Here is a 17,163-nt window from a genome sequence, read left to right as displayed (position 1 = left end):
ATTGTTGTTGTTATTATTTTTCTGCTTTCAGATATACAGTATCGTTATTTATGAAAAATGTCCGATCAATTCACGACATTTGAAAATGCATTTTTGAAAAAAGTGGCCATCTCACAACCGTACCTTTGTCAGTTCTTAGTGGAAAAGTTCGAAGAATATTTGTACGTTTTGAACGAAGGGATACTTACTAGTCGACAAGCATGGCCTGTTCTGAATGAAGATTATTTGCCACTGTGCTGCGTGCTTAGCCTTTGCAAGTGGAAAGTAAGTTGTGATTTTTTTAAAATTATCATATTGTTTATTTTTTTTTGAAATTTCTGATTTCAGAATGTGCAGAAACCGAATAGCATGGCCGAAATTGTTTGGAATGTAATAAAAACATTGTTAATTGATGAAGATGAATCGGTTACTTTTTCTGAACCTTTATCAGAAGGTAAAGGAAATAAATAATAATTGTTTTCATAATTTGTTTTGCAAGAAGAATATGATTGAAAATTTTTATTGCAGCAAATTTGAAATTGTTGAACTTGTTGTTCCACTACGCCGGTGATCAGGATTTGCTTGAACAGAAGCGAAAACTTTTAGATTACAGTTCTGTCGTGAGACGTACAGCTGAAGACAGTAGTAATAAATTTGTCTAAAATTAAACATGATCAATTAATATATATATGTAAATTTTTTTTTCCAACATCACAGAGAAGTCGAATTTTTTTATCAAAGAAAGACGAGCATACGTCAAGTGGAAACGTTCTCGTCGAATGTGTTTGGATGACAGCAATTTTTCAAACGAACGACAAAGCAACATTTGGAAACCGTTGTATTGCACATCCACCAGTTCCGGTGATGTCAGTGGTAAGGAGTGTAGATAGATAGATAGATAGATGATGATTGATTTCTTTCGGTTTTGGGGTTATTTTTACTGGATTTTGTTTTCAGAGTCAGGAGGACCACCACATAGTCGTATGTCGAGGACGAAGCATGATTCGTCCAGTCAGCCATGTTTGGAAACGAACCTTTGGTATTGGTTCGTCGAAGATTCGGATGGTTTTCTCTGGGACAGCAGTGTAATATTCCACGCAGCCGATTTGACGAATATAATTGGTCGGCAGCTGAGAAGGCAATGTAGACAGTTTCAGTCGTGTTCGTTTGACCAGTTGGACAAGCAGACGGCTTGTTGTATTCTGTTGAACCTGCTGGCTAGATGCATAAACTGGTGTTCGGCAGAGGATGCGATTTTGTTGACAATTATTCATGATTGTACAGAGTGGATTCTTCAGTCGTGCGGTGTATTGTCTGAATTGCACCATATGGACGGTTATCTGTGGCTTGTGCGGTTCGTTTGCAAGCTGATCAGCTGGATGCCGGTTAGCGGGGATTATTATTTTCCGTCGATTCGAATTGCTCAACAAGTGAACAATTTCGTGTGGAAATTGTTGCAGTGTATTGTGGTCGATCAGTTGCACAATTGCATCCCGTCGACAGCCGCTGATCAAAGTGAACTGCTGTCGGATGTGATTTTTACAGCTTGCCGTGCAGTGGTGGACAATTTGTTGATTCTGATTTTCCAAATGTCCGCCCAACGCCACCTTGGCGACCGTATGCCGGCGTTGGTCGACCTGATCGACAGCAGTTTGAGCAGTCGGATGTTGCTCGACATACCGTCGCAAGTGGTGTCGTCTGACGTTCCACGTTTGCTGTCCAGCTTAGACGCTTGGAACCGCTATTTTCGCGACGCGTTGGTGGCCATTGTCGACCGTCTGCTCAAGTTGAATCGACTCACCCAACACCAGGGCTGGTGTTCGAAGTCCAAGCACATCTCCTGTGGTCTGTTGACGGTGGCCGAAGAATCTACCGACTGCATCACTGCGGTCGGCAGTTGTTGTGTAATTCTCCGAATCGAGGAGATCATGTTCGAATTGGTTCGTCGAACTCGAGACAACACCCCTGACGACCGTTTCCACATGATCCGGGCGTTGTTCGAATTCCAGTCGTGCTCTTGCTCTGGTGTGGTGCGCTATTTGGATTTGCTGGTCGAAATGCTTCCACGGTGCGGTTCCGCAGTTGATCGTCGCATGTTGAGGCGGTGCATATTCGGCAAACTGCTCAAGCAGCGGTCCAACAACACTTTGTGGAACGACTGTGAACGTTTCGATTTGGCCAGCTCGTTTGGTCAATTGTTCGACCAGCTCAACTTGTGCGAACAGTTGCCTTTGTTGAACCTGCTCACCGAAGCGGCTAGCAAGCTCACTTCGGACTACAAGGCTCAATTGTTCGCCGGCTTTGCTCTGCCTCAGCTGTTAAACGCATGCCGGACCGACAATTTCCCAGTTCGACTGGTCAGGGCGTTGTACAGACTCTGTTCGACGACAATAACCGCCTCAAATTATCCCACTCTGGTGGAACATTTCGAACTGTTCGAATCGCATCTTCGTGAGATCGAGCTCGATTTGGTCAGTGCCGAATTGCTGATCGAAGCTGCTCGAGTCGAACGTCACGTTCAAGAACCCCATTTGGTTTCCATTTCTGATCGGATACTGATGCAGACGATCCGGGTGTTGAATTTGGTGATCAGCGACGTTCGTCTGCTGGCTATGGACAACTGCAACGACCGAGTGACATTCTGGAGCGCCCCGGCCCGTCTCACGTATCTCTGTTCCAGACTTTGGCCCCTGCCCCACTTTGCCGTCTCATTTTGCCAACGTGGCGGTGTGGAATTAATCCACGGTCTTGTTGCATCGGTTATTCACTATTCGACTCGTCGTCGGCTCGACTTGGATGCGACATTTTTCTCCTACGTTGAACATCTCCTTTACATTACGGTCGGATTTTGCGCTTCCATTACACCGGCTGATTCGAAAATTGTAAACCGATCCATTGTATTCATGGTTTTACTTTATTATTTAATTTGTTTTTTTTCTGATAGGCTAACACATTTTTTTGTCGAGTGAGGAATCAATTGATGGGAGATTTAGCGGAACGAAATCCCAACAATTTATTGGCAGTCGCCGAGATACTTTTGCGAACATTTGTTGCTGTTCAATTAGCTGAATCTGGAAATTTACTCGATCCAATAAAAGTCGACTCGGGGAGGTACAGGCAAAAGAAACGAAATTAAATGAAAAAAAATATTTTTTTTTCACTTTAAACAATTAATCATTAATTTTCAGTTCTTCGGACATGAGTACGCAAAGTGAAGAAGATGTAGCTGCGTACAGTTGTGTATCTTATTCATCTGCGAAAGGTTCTTTTTTTCTAATGTTTCTGTTCAACAATTTTGTGATGAAAAATTCAATTTGCAGAAACAGCACTGCAAACTGTTGGAAATTCGTATTCAATTGAAAAATATTCACTAGCCATTGGCCAGTGGTCAATTATCATAGTTGCCGGTCTGTTGAAACGTGGCATTGAAAATGTGGGGAAATTTTTCCAACGCCTACAGCGTTATTGCGTTCGTTACCCGACGATGATGAAAACTCTACTCGAACATCCGGTAAATAAAACGGATATTGTTATTTTGTATTTGTTTTTAAAAAAAATTATAATAATTGTTATGCATTTTTTTAGACTTCAATTGAAAATTTCACGACAATTTTGAAAACTATTCCCCAATGCTGGACATGCGGTAGTTTTGAGAAATTGTTTAAATGTTTTTTTCCATTTAAATGAACATGAAGTTTTTGTTTCGATCTTTTTCAGAACATGTTTCACCAATATTGGAAGCTATGTTGACGATTTTTTTATCCACCAATGACCACAACGGGCTTCGACTAGCTTTTCAACTTGCTGATCAATACGGATCACATACTGTTGTAATTAATTACTGTGCATATATGTTTGTTTGTTTGTTTGTTTGTTTTATTAATTTTTACTTATTCTACTGATCAGCTGACATTACTTCGAATATTGGACCAAAGTTTGCAAGAATGTAAATTCGATCCGAAATATCTTTTGCCTTTAAATTTTCCATGGCCAGACGACCACAGTCATTCATCTTGTTCAACTACGGCATCTGCATTGGCTGTTGCTTGTGAAAAAAAGTCAAGTGGACAACAGTTTTTTTTCTTTTAGTATGATAATGGGGAAAATTATGTTTTATTTTCATTTATAGATTGTTGGATTTGTCGTTTAATTCGACTTGTTCTTCTTATTATACTTCAATGTTACGAATGATCCGTATGAAAACATCCGCACCGGTGATGATCAATTTGAAAAAATACGTGAAAAGGGCCAACATGCGCCAAGGTTTGTCGGTCGGCATTTGGTTGCGTTGTGGTAGCGTTGGAAATTTTTTCAACCAAGCCTGCAAAAGACGTGAACAAGCGCATATTGTTTCCATTGGCAATGCTAAATTGCTCTGTTCAGTGAATGTCGGCTTGCCAGGTTTGGAATTGATTCTCAGCTTGAATTTCAACGGTCAACAAGTTGTCTCTTATAAATGTGGTTCATTGCATGCGGATCGTTGGTGTTTGTTGTTTCTACAAATGAGATATGCGAATCAAAAATTGTTCATTCAAGTATTCATTCGTTCATTGTTATACATATGTGTTTGTCATTTTTTGTGTGTTGTCTTTTATAGCTAAATTTTAATGATAGCAGAATATTTCGTCGAGAAACACACTGGAATGCAGAAGAAGAAGATGATGATGATGAAGAAGAAGAACAAGAAGAACAAGGCGTAGAAGATGGTACTGATGCATTTCGTCATTATGCCATCGCTTTATTCAGCCGTAGAAAATTGTTTCGACTTTTCGGACACGTTGCCAGCATAAATGTTTTTAATGGTTTCTAATTGTTTTTTTTAAAAATATTTTATTCATGCAATACATTAATATTTTGATTTTGTAGAATGTCTTTCTGACAATTATTGTACACTGTTGTATGAGCTTGGTCCGCGTAGATGTAATTTAGCGTTGAATGAAAATGGTGAACTGTTGAATTTGAATTTGTATTGTTCATCGAAGAGAAAATTATATTCTCTTTTCGACGATGAGGATGCGCTGATTCGACTGTCCGAACGTTTAGTTGCGGTAATGACCGGTCAGAAGATGATTCAATTTTGCGCATATCCCAGCAAACGGTATGCGTTGAATTGCCTGTGTAATGTCGTTGTTGATCACGACGACACCACTCTAAGTGACAGACAGCAGCAGACGTTGCTGATCGACATTGTCGATCCAAGCGGATCAACACAATTGTACAACTTTTTGCAATCCTGCGGATCAGCAATGATTTTGCTTTATCTTGTTATTCAGGTGATCATCGATTGTCCTGTTTGTTTATATGTTTTTTGTGAATATGCATTTCTTTTTTGTTATCATTGTTGATTTTATTCAGGTGCTTCACAAACCGATCGATGAACAAAGCAGAAGTTTTGCGTTGCGTTTTCTTGTCCTCTGCGTGCAGAGGAATCCGATTTGGCGTGATGAATTTGTGAAAATGCTCGGTCCAGCAATGCTTAGCTATTTTACGGGTGAAAGCCAATTTCCGGTTGGTTCTGATTTTGTGAAGGTTTGTTTGTTTAGTTGGTTGAAAAATGAATAATTCAGTTTTTCATTTCTCACCAGTTTTTTTTTTGCTTTTGTAGACTCTTTTTGATCTCTGCGTTAGTTGTTCTCATTCTGGATGTCCGTTGATATGTGAAGTGGAAATTCTATTCCAAATGTTAACATCCTTCCAACTGTGGCGTAATGGGTTGGAACAGTTTGCGGAAGCTCTTCAGTTGCTTGCTAACTTGCTCGAAGCTAGCTCAGAAAATGTCACCATTTGCAATCAATTTTCCCTCATCAAACGACTGTTGAATTTGATTTGTGTAATATTTTTACAATTTGCAAATTTTATCTTTGTGAAAATAACACTCTTCTTCTTCTTCTTCTTCTTCTTTTTATTCTGTTTGTTAATTGTTAATTTTTTTTATTTTAAGATCTACATCCGAATTACTGGAAAAGATTTTCCATCTTCTCTAATAAGTGCAATTACACGTGTTGTACAAGCAGTGCTTAGTGCTGGAATTTGGTTCACCGAAGTGTCCGTCGTGATTGAATTTCTATTCTATTGTCACGATGCATCACGCGTCACTGTTCAATATCCATTTTGCAATGCGTTCACTTGGATCAATTTATGTAAATGAATCCGTTACAACAAGAATAATACTTTTTGCTATAGTTGTCTTTTTTTTACTGTTTTTTTTCAGCATTGATTGAAACTTTTGTGAATGGTTTGTTGAAAATTAGGGATGAATGTGAAAATGAATTGCTGATCAAAGGTATTTTGTGTGTGTGTGTGTGATGTTGTTTGTTTCGGCTATTTGTACACTGTTTACTTTGTGAACAGATGATTGCGGATTCATGAGCAGCATGCACTTGTATGATGCAGCTAGCATTACCAAGCAATTACACAACACTACCATAAGTGATGTATTGTAAGTTGATTAATTTTTGCTTATCATTTTATATTTTTATTTTTTTAAATTAATTTTATAGTTCAAAATATCAACTGTTTGCTTCTGCTGGGAAAATGTTCTTTGAATTAATAGAACCTTCGCTTCGACCTTCATCCAAAGGCATCGAAACATTTCCTGCATTTGTTCGCTTGAAATGTGGTAAGAAATATTTTTACAAAGTACAAAACAAATACACAATTATTATTATTATTATTGTACTTTTACTGTTTATTTATAAAATTCAATTGTTTTTTTAGAGATCCTTCATTTGTTGATCGCTCACATGAACAATATAGAAAAGGGTGAACAGTTGACCAATGTTCCAAATTGTGACATCCATTGGGAATATTTGATTGTGATGCTGAGACAACAAGTCGACCAGCAAACTGTCGGCTATTTAGTCGAAGTGGAATATTTGAAATTGTTTTCTTTGATTTATTTTGACAATTTAAATTTTCCAGCTTCTCGCCGTTGCATTGCACTGGTTCAGTGATGATCAAAAGGAACAATTTCTCAATGCCAGAGGTTTTGATTTGTTGAGAAATCAACTTTATCAACTTCCAACTTCGATTACAGTGATCAACAGTCTGTTGCAGTTGGTGCTTGGTGGACAAACAAGCTATTTTTCCAACAACAACAACAACAAGTATTTTGGATGGAAATTATTTTACAAATTTGCATATATTGCTGCTGATTTGTTGGTATTTGTGCTTCAGATTCGACGATCAGCAGTTGTTTCAAGACCACATTTCGAATTTAATGACCATTGATGAATTTCAAACGGAAGCGTTGTCCGTTCTCGTCGCTCAGCTCGAATGTTCAATCGTCGACTGCACAACTTTCAACAGATTGATCGACTTGCTCACTGAGGTTGGTTGGTTGGTTCGATTATTCATAATACATAATTATTTATTGTTCAGACAAATTAAAAATTTTTTTTTTAGATTTCGAAAAATGATCAAATTGCCAGCACACTTTGGCGTGTTGGTTTGACCGATTGTTTAGTAGCAGCTTTGATGAAATTGTCTCGTTTAAAGTTAGAGGATTGAATTTTAGATTAAATTAAATTTACATATTTGTTTTTTATACCACTTGAACAGTGTTGAGAAAGACGAAGACCGACAACAGCAGGTTATGGTGGACGTTCGTGGAGCTTGGCGACGATTTGCCGTTAGCATGTTTCGCAAAGCGCTTCTGTCAGCTGAAGAGCAGGTGTTCAAAAGCGCCGCGGTGGGCTTTTTGGAATTGCTCATGTTGGCCGATCTGCAACTGTATGTTGGTGGCAAAGTTGCGAAGCAAAAGCTCATCCGGGATGAGCTGGTAAATTTGCTCGGTGAACTGTTGACCACGTATCGACAAGTGTCGTGGCTGAAACGGTGGGAATGTCGGAAAAGTTCGACCAGTTGTCGTCGTCATCGTCGTAAGGATAAATATAAAAGCATTTTGCTGTTGGCTGTATGTTGTATTGTTTGCGATGCTTGCAGGTAGCAGTGGTGAAGCAGGCGAGTCGGAAATCATGGCCAGTCGACTCGAAGATCGTCTCGTCGAATGTTTGGAATTGTGCAACAATTTCATATTGTTCATGCCGCCCAACGTTGGACCCGACAACGACGAAGAACTTCTTCTTTTCCAATGCTACTTTAGCTTTTTGATCGATCTGATACCGGACAGCTTTCTGTTGACCAAAGATCCACCTAATGGACCCAAGAAGCGACTGGCAATTTTTGCTTTGGTGAAAAATTTGTTCGTCTTCCTTGTGCATCCGTCAATTTTGCTCACCTTCAGACAACTGTGGGATCGACTGCATGGAAATTTTCGACAAACGGCCGGAAATTGTTGCGACTGTTCCAGACGGTTTGTCATGGTCGAGCAGCTCCAACGGAACCCGAAAGCACGCGAAGTGCTCAAATCTTTCTTGTCGACCCTACCTGAATATCGAGATTTGCTGTTGCATATTTTTTGCGATTTCAGCGTCTGCACAACGCTGACCGAAGCCGACAAAGCCACACTGGCAGCGTTTCTTCGGTTGGATTTTTTACAAGCGTCCCCAATGTCCAGCAAACTTTCATCTTCTGGTCAGTGCAAGATCGAACTTGCACCGGCCAAGTCTAGTTTGAAGAAATTTTACCATCTCACGTGCAACTGGGTGTCCGGTATGTTTGAACGGAATAAGCGTGTTTTGCAAGGAACTCAGGCTAGACTGCACAGCACCAATGAAGAAGCTTCGGATGTGAATCGTTTTACCGTTTACATGCACGACATTATCGCTTCCGAATATGCGTCATTTGAGCACAAATCGAATCGTATTGCTGAAAATGTCCTCTGGCATTGGAGATTTATCGAAGTGATTAAAATTTTGAATTTTGAAAATTGAATTATTTATTATACACGTACTTTAGTTTTTTTTTCCTTTTTAAGAAAAGTTTGTGTCATCCACAAGGAATTTTTTATTCACCGAAAAAGTGGCCAAACCGTTGGTTTCTTGATCCGTTGCATTTGCCGGGATACAGTCGAGTACGATTCACGCCCGACGTTATGGACAACGACAGTGAATTTTACCGATCACAAGAAACTGGTATACTATAAATTTAATTTGCTTACTAGGTTTGGCTATTTTTTACCGTCACAATATGTTAATTTTAAATTGAAATTTATGGGACAAATTAAAATTTGAAAAAAGGAGGGGTCAAATGGGGGGGGGGGGGGGGAATGAGAAGCATTGACAATCATTCACTACTTGTTTGTTATCATATGTATATATATATATATCTGTTAAGGGTCGTCGATAAAGAGTTGTTCTTCTTTTTGGTTGGATAAGTTATTCGCCACGTCGACGTTGTTGCCCTTCAATACCGAAGGTGGTGCATTGCATTCATTTAACACAATCATGGTGACGTTGTTTTTCGAAGCAACTGGCACATTGTTGCTCTATCGTGACAAAATCCACTTCCTCAGCAACAACTGTTGCACAGTGCAAAAACGTATCCCTCTCAACAAGAAGGTTTCCACCAGTTGGAATTATTCACAGTTGATTTCGTTGAACTGCTTGCGCTTCCACGCCGCCGACTCTGCGGTGGAGATGTTCTTTGACACGCTCGAATCGTGCTTGTTCGTGTTCGATTCACCGCCAAATCGAGCTGAAGCTGTCGGTCATTTGAAAACGTTTTCTCCTTCACTTCAACAACAAGCATCTTTGCAAATGTTGTCCACGTTCACAGAAGCGTGGCGATCTGGTCGGATGACCAATTTCGAGTGAGGAGAGAATATTATTATTATTGCAAAAATATTTTTTGGGCATTTTCCAATTTTCATATTCGTTCTTTGTTAAGCTATATAATAACGTTGAATGAATTGGCCGGTCGTACTTTCAACGACATTACTCAGTATCCGGTGTTTCCGTTCATTTTGAACGATTACCTCAACTACACCATTGATTTGAAGCAACCTACTTTGTACAGGTATCTATGAATTTTTTTTCTCCTAGAAACAAAAAAAATGTAAATAAATAAATATTTGTAAGGGATTTGAGTTTGCCGGTGGCCGTACAGAACAGTAAAAGTCGAACTTATTACAGTGAACGATATGAGGTGAGAAAATTTGTCCATTTGTCCCTGTCATTTCCATTAGTGAAATGATATTTTTGTTCATTTCAGGCTTTGTCGAGCGCATCATTGGATCAAAATGTCCCGTTGAGTGAACCATATCATTTCAGTGCGTTGTATTCCAACAGCGGTGTAGTATTGTACTACATGATCCGTGTACCGCCGTTCAGCAATTTGGCGCTTGAATATCACGGTTCTTTTTGTTGTATTATTCGTTTTCTTTTCTCTCATAAATAGTGTTTTTCTTATATTACTTCTCAGATAACACTTTTGATATGCCTGATCGACTATTTCACAGCATCAACACTACGTGGAACATGGCCAGTTGGGATTGGCGAGGTGACAACAAAGAATTGATACCTGAATTTTTTACTCTACCCGAAATGTTCATCAATACGCAAAGTTAGCAACAAAAACATCCGATAAACAAAAACAATAATCATCATTTCCACTTTGTATTTATTTATTTATTTATAGATTTCAATTTGGGAATACGGCACAATGGTGAACGGGTACATGATGTAATTATGCCAAATTGGTGTCCAGAGAAAGATCCTCGACTGTTTGTTTTGATTCATCGCCAAGCGCTTGAATCAGACGCAGTTTCGAAACGTTTGTCTCATTGGATCGATCTGATTTTCGGCTACAGACAGAGCGGTCAGGCGGCCGTTGAAGCGTTCAACGTCTATCATCCGTGCACATCGTGGAAGAATGTTCGTTTTGAAGAACTTGGCGATGAAATTTCCTCGAGTGCTTTGCACGCGATGGTGAAAACGTTCGGCCAACTCCCTTTGCAACTTTTCACCAAGCCACACCCCCCGCGCATGATTTCAAGCAACTATGATTCCAATAGCACCACTGCTTCAGCAGCGGCTCCAAGACCACCACCGACGTCAGAAGTAAATAAATTATGCATATTATGTGTGCAAAAAATGCAATTCATTGGTTTTTTTTGGTTTTTCAGTACTCGTTTTGTCCAGCTCGAGGTTTACGGTGGGGTAATTATGTAGGTTCCCCGGAAGGTCAGGCACCACGGTTAATTTGCGCACCAACTGTTGTTATTGATGCACCATCCCAGTTGGCGCATGTTTTCATTCTTCCATGTGGCAATATGGTTTTGGTACCCGACAAAATGGCACTTGTCGCAGTTTACCCCTGCAAATTATACCCCAATCGTACTTGTAAGCATTTGATGATTTTGATTTTTGTCGAATTTGAATTTGCAATCAAAATCTTCTTTTCCATTCTCTTTAGTTTTCTCCAGTGTTCGTCAGCAGGTTCGTTTTCGTACGCTGGTTTCGATTGTATCGCTGCGTTTCGACTTTGCCGACTGTGTTATAAAACTGAAATCTGAACATTTGCCAACTTCAGCCGGGCACATTTCTGAATCCGACTTATCCGAATTGAACGACCTGATGCTCGCTTATGATTTTCAGGTACATTTTAACACTTGATTGCAACATTTGCACGCATTCTTCAATAATTCACGCTTTAATAGCAAATATTTTCATTCAATTCAATTCAGCTCTGTTCTGTTGCATTACTTGCTTATAACAAAAACATACTGTAAAATAATTCAAACAGGTAACTGCATATTCGTCTTTTGTCGAAACGACCGTATTCTGCTTCGGTACCGACTTGGGCACGTTGATCGTTGTTCGTTTAAAGTGGAACTGTTTTCCAAATGTAAAGGTAAGAAAAGGCTGAAACGACAATGTTAGTTCTAAAAGTTGTTGTTGTTGTTGTTGTTTGGTTCGTTTGAAATTTCAGTTCATTTATTATAGCATTTACAGTCGCAGAATTTGCAAGCAAATTGCACAGTGTTGAAAACGTTGTACGGTCATTCGGCGTCCGTATCCACAGTAGCCCAGTCGACTGAGCATGGAATTATCGTAAGCGGATCTGCCGCCGGCGAATTGTTCGTCTGGGATTTGAACAGGTTGAAGATTCAAGAAGAATAATAAGAAAAATTTTCTTTTTTTTTTCATCATTTGATGCATTTTTATTTTACAGACTCTGTTTCGTCAGAAAACTCACAGGACACGAAGGTAAGCTGTCGTTGTGTGCAATAAGTTCCGGCAGCAGTAGCTCGTGTGACATTGTGTCAGTTTCTGATGAAGGTATGTGTTGTTTTTTTTCAATGCATGTTTTAAAGTTGGTAGTTTCATATTTTTGTCAGATGTTGGAAGTGAACTGATACTGCACACTGTCAACGGTCGTCTTGTTGGTCGAGTTCATTCGAGTGTGACCATTTGCAGTCTGGCGTTGTCCACTCTGGCTGAAGGTGTGTCAATTAATTGCATCGCTGCGGGATTGCAAAACGGCGTCATCAAGTAATCAAGTAATCAACTTTATTATTTATTTTAATTTAATTAATATTGAAATAGAATTTGGGATCGATGGAAGTTGTCGTTGATTCAAGAACTCCGCAGTGACGAAATATTACGGCCAGTGATCAGGTAAAATTGATTCGAGCAGCAATTTTAAGTTTTCTGTTACATTTGTATTGTCGAAGTTGTTGTGGTTTTCAGTTTGGCTTATACTTGTAATTGTTCTCAGCTGGTAGCTTTGCTCAACGACAACACTATCATTTGTTGGGACAAAAACGCTGATACGGCAAAATCAGCTACCAACCATTTCAAGGAACGTCTGTCAAGAGCTTTGAGAATCACTTAATTTTCACGAATTTATTCATTCATTCATTCACTTAATACTACTGCTACTACCACTACTGTACTAGTAATGATGTTTTCTTTCTTTTTTTTTCATTTTTATTTTCTATCATAATTTGTGTACATTTTTTTATTGACGTAAAAAGCAAAGTTTCTGCTAGTGTGTAGTGCTTACCACAGGCTAGTTGACTGCTTTGGTTAAATTTTGTTTTTAGAAAAAAAATTTGGGTATATACAATTTGATGTGCAGTTGAATTGGACATTTTGTATGTAAATTAAATCGGTGCTAATCAGATTGAAATGAAAATCAACAGGAAACAAATTGTGTGTATCTATAATATATTTGAATATATGTTTAATAATTTTGCGTTTGTTTGCTGAAGATCAACAGGTGAGGGAAAATTTGCCAAATGAATTAATTCTTTTTTCAAATAGATTTAAAGCAAACATTTTCAAAGCTGCTATCCTATGTAAATCGATTAAAATTTGCTTCTTTTTTTTCTCAAATATATTACTTTTATTGCTTCATTTCCGGTCATTGGCAATTTTCTAAAGGTAATTACAATTTCCGTCTTTTATAAAGTTGAAAAGTTTTCTTGTTCCAATGGTGGAGGAAATGTTTCAAAATTCTTTCAATCTTCAATTCAAGCGGCAGAAACAAATTTAATTTTTGTCTTCCACTTGGTGCTTTTATCCGGTGCCACTGTGTCTGTGCGATTAGTGAAAGTAGCAAATTTGAAAATGGCAACAAGCATCGCACGCTGCTGATATGCATCAAATTGTCTGCCTGCCTGTCTGGCATTTGGCTAAATTTGAAATTTTCATTTTCACTATTTCTTTTTCTTTTTTGCAACGAAAAGCATTTATTTATTCCATTTGTTTGAAAGCTGTTTCCATTTATTTAATTTGTTTTTGTCTACTAAAAGCATGAACAGCTGAACACATTGTGAGCTCGTGTTTTCTTGGCCAGCAAATTTTGCAACTTTGATCAGCGAATGTGAAAAAGATAGAGACAGGAGGGAGGAGAATATAGAAAATTAACGAAAACAGCATACAGCACGAATATATATATATATATATATATGTATATTATTGATTGGGTAGAGGTGAAAAATAATTAAGATGGCGTTTTCGCGACCTTCAGTCTGCTGTGATAGTGGGAGGAAATTTAACACCGCGAATAGGTCGATACGCGGAAGTTTAAGGACACGAACCGCGGAGGCAACAAATTGGGGAGGTGTAAATGCGTAAGCGACAGGTGACGATCGGCCATTCCAAAATTGCAACGTGATCTTCTATCTGCTGACGGTTCTATACAAACTGGCACCACTACTGCTGCTGTTGCTGTTGCTGTTGTTGCTTCTTCTTCCATTGCTACCACTACCACTATCCTCAGTTGAACTTCACAATATTGGCTTGCTAGCTAACATTTGCTAGCTAGCCGTGTTGTATATAGCTTAGCAACAGAGTTTGGTCGAGCATTTAACTTTTTTCTTTCCTTGTTTCCCTTCTCATTTTTTCTTTCGTTTCCGCCTTTGTTGAGAAAGTTTCACTGCACCGCGTCTGTCCGTCATCTATCATTTGCTGCTTCACATGAAAGCTGTGTTCTGTCCTCGCCGAAGCAACTAGCACATTTGTTGCCATGTTTCAACCATTTACAAATTATCCGGACCACAAACGTTGAACGTCTTCGACAACTGTATTCTATTTATCATCATTCAAATGGATGAGAAATAAAAATTTACGTTCCTAAAAATACCATTGCTAATGTTTTCAAACAACAACCAAAGCAGTATATATATATATATATATATATATATACTTTTCAAGCAGAAGAAATCTATCTATCTGAACTATAGTTTTTTTTCTGTTTTAGAAAATTCATTGTAAAATTTTGTCATCGTTGTATTTTTCACAGTTCAACAACACTCGACGATGAGTATCTTTTTCTAATTCTTACTTTAAAGTGTCTTTTCAAATTGCACACTCCATTTGGAATATATCAATAAATGAATGACTGGTAAAATGAAAAAAATGAATATTTATTGAATTCAAATGATTTAATCATCTTTGAACCTTTTTACTTTTGTTCTGAACAACATTATTAGTGTGATGAAAAAAAATAAATATCCGTATACAAATAGTAGGTAAAATTTCATTATTGTGCTTTTGAAGAACATTTATTTGCAAAGTAAGTGATGAATATCAATGTTATTTGTTGAAAAAAATTGGAAAAATGTTTTCCAATTAAAAAAATTATCTTAATCATTTTATAGTGAAAGGTGTTTGGTTGTGTGAAACAAGTGTAAAGAGAGGTAGGTGTTTGAAGATTGAACGGCCGTGTCAAACAAGTAGGCAAGGGTGAGTAGATGGTAAAGAAGATGATATCTTTTTCTTTGCAGCTTCCAGAAAAATAGGCGCGGTATTGAAGTTTTAATTGTTCACCAACACTTGCTGTTGTTTGGCACGCTTTGGTCGATCAGTTTGAAACAGACGCGTGTTTTCCCAAGCACATTTGCCGCCATTTATTCTAGGCATAAACACGGTATCTGAAAGGTTTGTTGTTGTTGTTGTTCAATTTCTTGGTGGCCGGTCAGAGTTGTGCCATTTATCAAAATTGTTCGCAGCTTGTTGACCAGATAACTCTAGCTTATCTTATTTCACACATAGCAACTGTGAAAAGTATCAAAAGGAAAAACATACGGATGTAAGCCTGGGCAAAAGATGGAAAAAAGATTTTCAGCGGAAACGGTGAAAAGAAGAAGCGTGGAGAACCTCAGCATAACCAGAACAAAAAATTATGGCGATAATATTTTTGTGGACTATTTAACTACCCAGATCGGCTACTTATTATTGGCTAGTTATGGCAGTTCGTGACAACTGCAAATTGTCACTTGAAAAGGTGATCACTTTCCACTACGCGATTCCAATCCAATCGGATGTGACGGAACAATTTGATTGGCTGATTTTTGAACTGATCTGAACGTCTGCTTCCTGAACCCAGTTGGCTGTTCATTTGACGTTTCAATGCGGGCTAGCTTGACTATGACCGTCGACCAGTGTTCTGTAGAAGAGCAAATGGAAGTTGAGGTATATTTTCGATGCCAGTGCAATAGTGGTTCGAAAAATCTGTGCAACTATCATGTAAGACAGGCAGAAATGTGCAAACTCGATCAGCTAATATCGAAGCGCGTCAACAGACGACGTCGTGTTTCTGAGGTGATTTGTTTTTTTGACTTTTTTTGTAATTTACTTTCAGTAAATACAATTTTATTCCATTCAACAGGAGAGAGTTCTCAAAGATGCTGTGCAATACATTGATTTATTGCATGCAAAAATTTTGGAAAAGCTCTTAAACAATGGGTTACAGGTTCAAGGTACGTATATGTGTTTGTTTGTTTGCACGGTTGGAAAGACTAATTTATGTTTACATTAGTTTGCATTTTTTTTCTTTATACGTTTGTATATTCTTTCTTGCATATATATATTAATTATAGATGTGCCAGTGTTGAATCACATTGTACGAACACATTTGAAGCACTACACTGTTCCTGAGGAGATCAGACATAAATTGGAAACGCTTGCTGGTGTTGTGACTCAACCCGGCTGTTCTGAATGATTTTTATCTTATTTTCAACAACAACAACAATAGTAACAGCAGCAGCAACTACAATTGTTAATGCTGTTGTGATTGAACAAATTCAATTTTTTTGTATAACTTTGCCGTTGTATTACCGTTGAAAAATATCCGAATATATCCATATTCATATTTATTTATTTATTTATCAATTAAAGATTTGGAAAAGCAAAACTTGTCTTGTAATTTGATAATCTTGTAATAATTCGAGCAAATTTTGTTTCTTAATAAAACACTATAACATTTTAAAGCATTTCATGGGATTTTGTTTATTGTAGAGAATTTATGTAATGTTTGAAAATGGAAAATTATCTATAAAAGAACAGAGAATGAATGAATGAATGATTCACCACTTTTCTGAATGTTGGTTGAATTTGTGAAAAGAAACAATAAAATGAAAGTAACACTGATTGGTGTGATAGATGACGTTTGTTTGTTCAGAATGTTGAAATCTTCAACAAATATTATAAAATAGAGCAAACAAATAATACTGAACGTAGTTGATACACACAGACCGACTTCCGTCATGTTCGGGAAAACTGAATGAATGAATAATGGAATTTGTAAAAATTCTCAATCAAGTTGGAAATCATTGACGAAATTTCAACTTCCAAATCGCCTCTAGCTATTCAAAAAGCTCGTTAGCCGCTGTCTACTTCATTCACATGTCATGGAAATTCTATTTAAAACTTCTAGCCTGAGGTTTGTGAAACTTGCATGTTTATCCAAGAGCTATTTTCTGAGAATTTTAACAAGCAGGTATAATTTTTTTTTTGTTTTTCTTCTCTCATATGCCAACCAGATGAAACTAAA

The 17,163-nt window shown here is 37.9% G+C and overlaps 3 protein-coding genes across 3 annotated transcripts; all 3 read left to right on the top strand.

Annotated features, from left to right (window-relative positions):
• The first annotated feature begins 57 nt into the window (after positions 1 to 57).
• On the top strand, positions 58 to 12,717 carry Tsp_07712 (putative beige/BEACH domain protein). The gene is made up of 41 exons (XM_003381105.1): positions 58 to 264; positions 328 to 433; positions 508 to 624; positions 697 to 852; positions 937 to 2,885; positions 2,924 to 3,090; positions 3,168 to 3,241; positions 3,300 to 3,490; positions 3,565 to 3,622; positions 3,697 to 3,809; positions 3,886 to 4,052; positions 4,109 to 4,514; positions 4,577 to 4,781; positions 4,846 to 5,270; positions 5,335 to 5,508; positions 5,585 to 5,809; positions 5,921 to 6,119; positions 6,191 to 6,262; positions 6,331 to 6,418; positions 6,480 to 6,598; positions 6,697 to 6,845; positions 6,901 to 7,085; positions 7,156 to 7,309; positions 7,384 to 7,475; positions 7,540 to 7,859; positions 7,924 to 8,783; positions 8,858 to 9,014; positions 9,217 to 9,691; positions 9,769 to 9,897; positions 9,960 to 10,026; positions 10,093 to 10,234; positions 10,303 to 10,443; positions 10,519 to 10,940; positions 11,006 to 11,216; positions 11,296 to 11,477; positions 11,626 to 11,733; positions 11,826 to 11,980; positions 12,055 to 12,161; positions 12,221 to 12,374; positions 12,429 to 12,500; positions 12,573 to 12,717. The coding sequence occupies exons 1-41, from the start codon at positions 58 to 60 to the stop codon at positions 12,715 to 12,717; spliced, it is 9,645 nt and encodes a 3,214-aa protein (XP_003381153.1).
• A 2,009-nt stretch (positions 12,718 to 14,726) lies between these two features.
• On the top strand, positions 14,727 to 15,590 carry Tsp_07713 (hypothetical protein). The gene is made up of 4 exons (XM_003381104.1): positions 14,727 to 14,733; positions 14,990 to 15,074; positions 15,116 to 15,258; positions 15,457 to 15,590. Exons 1-4 carry the CDS (start codon positions 14,727 to 14,729, stop codon positions 15,588 to 15,590), a joined length of 369 nt encoding a protein of 122 aa, XP_003381152.1.
• Positions 15,591 to 15,740: 150 nt separating this feature from the next.
• Positions 15,741 to 16,332, top strand: Tsp_07714 (conserved hypothetical protein). Its single transcript, XM_003381103.1, has 3 exons — positions 15,741 to 15,932; positions 16,000 to 16,090; positions 16,211 to 16,332. Exons 1-3 carry the CDS (start codon positions 15,741 to 15,743, stop codon positions 16,330 to 16,332), a joined length of 405 nt encoding a protein of 134 aa, XP_003381151.1.
• The last annotated feature ends 831 nt before the right edge of the window (positions 16,333 to 17,163 follow it).

This window comes from Trichinella spiralis (genome assembly GCF_000181795.1).
Source record: "Trichinella spiralis strain ISS 195 chromosome Unknown Scfld2, whole genome shotgun sequence".
In the NCBI taxonomy this organism is placed as follows: domain Eukaryota; kingdom Metazoa; phylum Nematoda; class Enoplea; order Trichinellida; family Trichinellidae; genus Trichinella; species Trichinella spiralis.
This window is presented reverse-complemented; position numbering and strand designations above follow the sequence as displayed.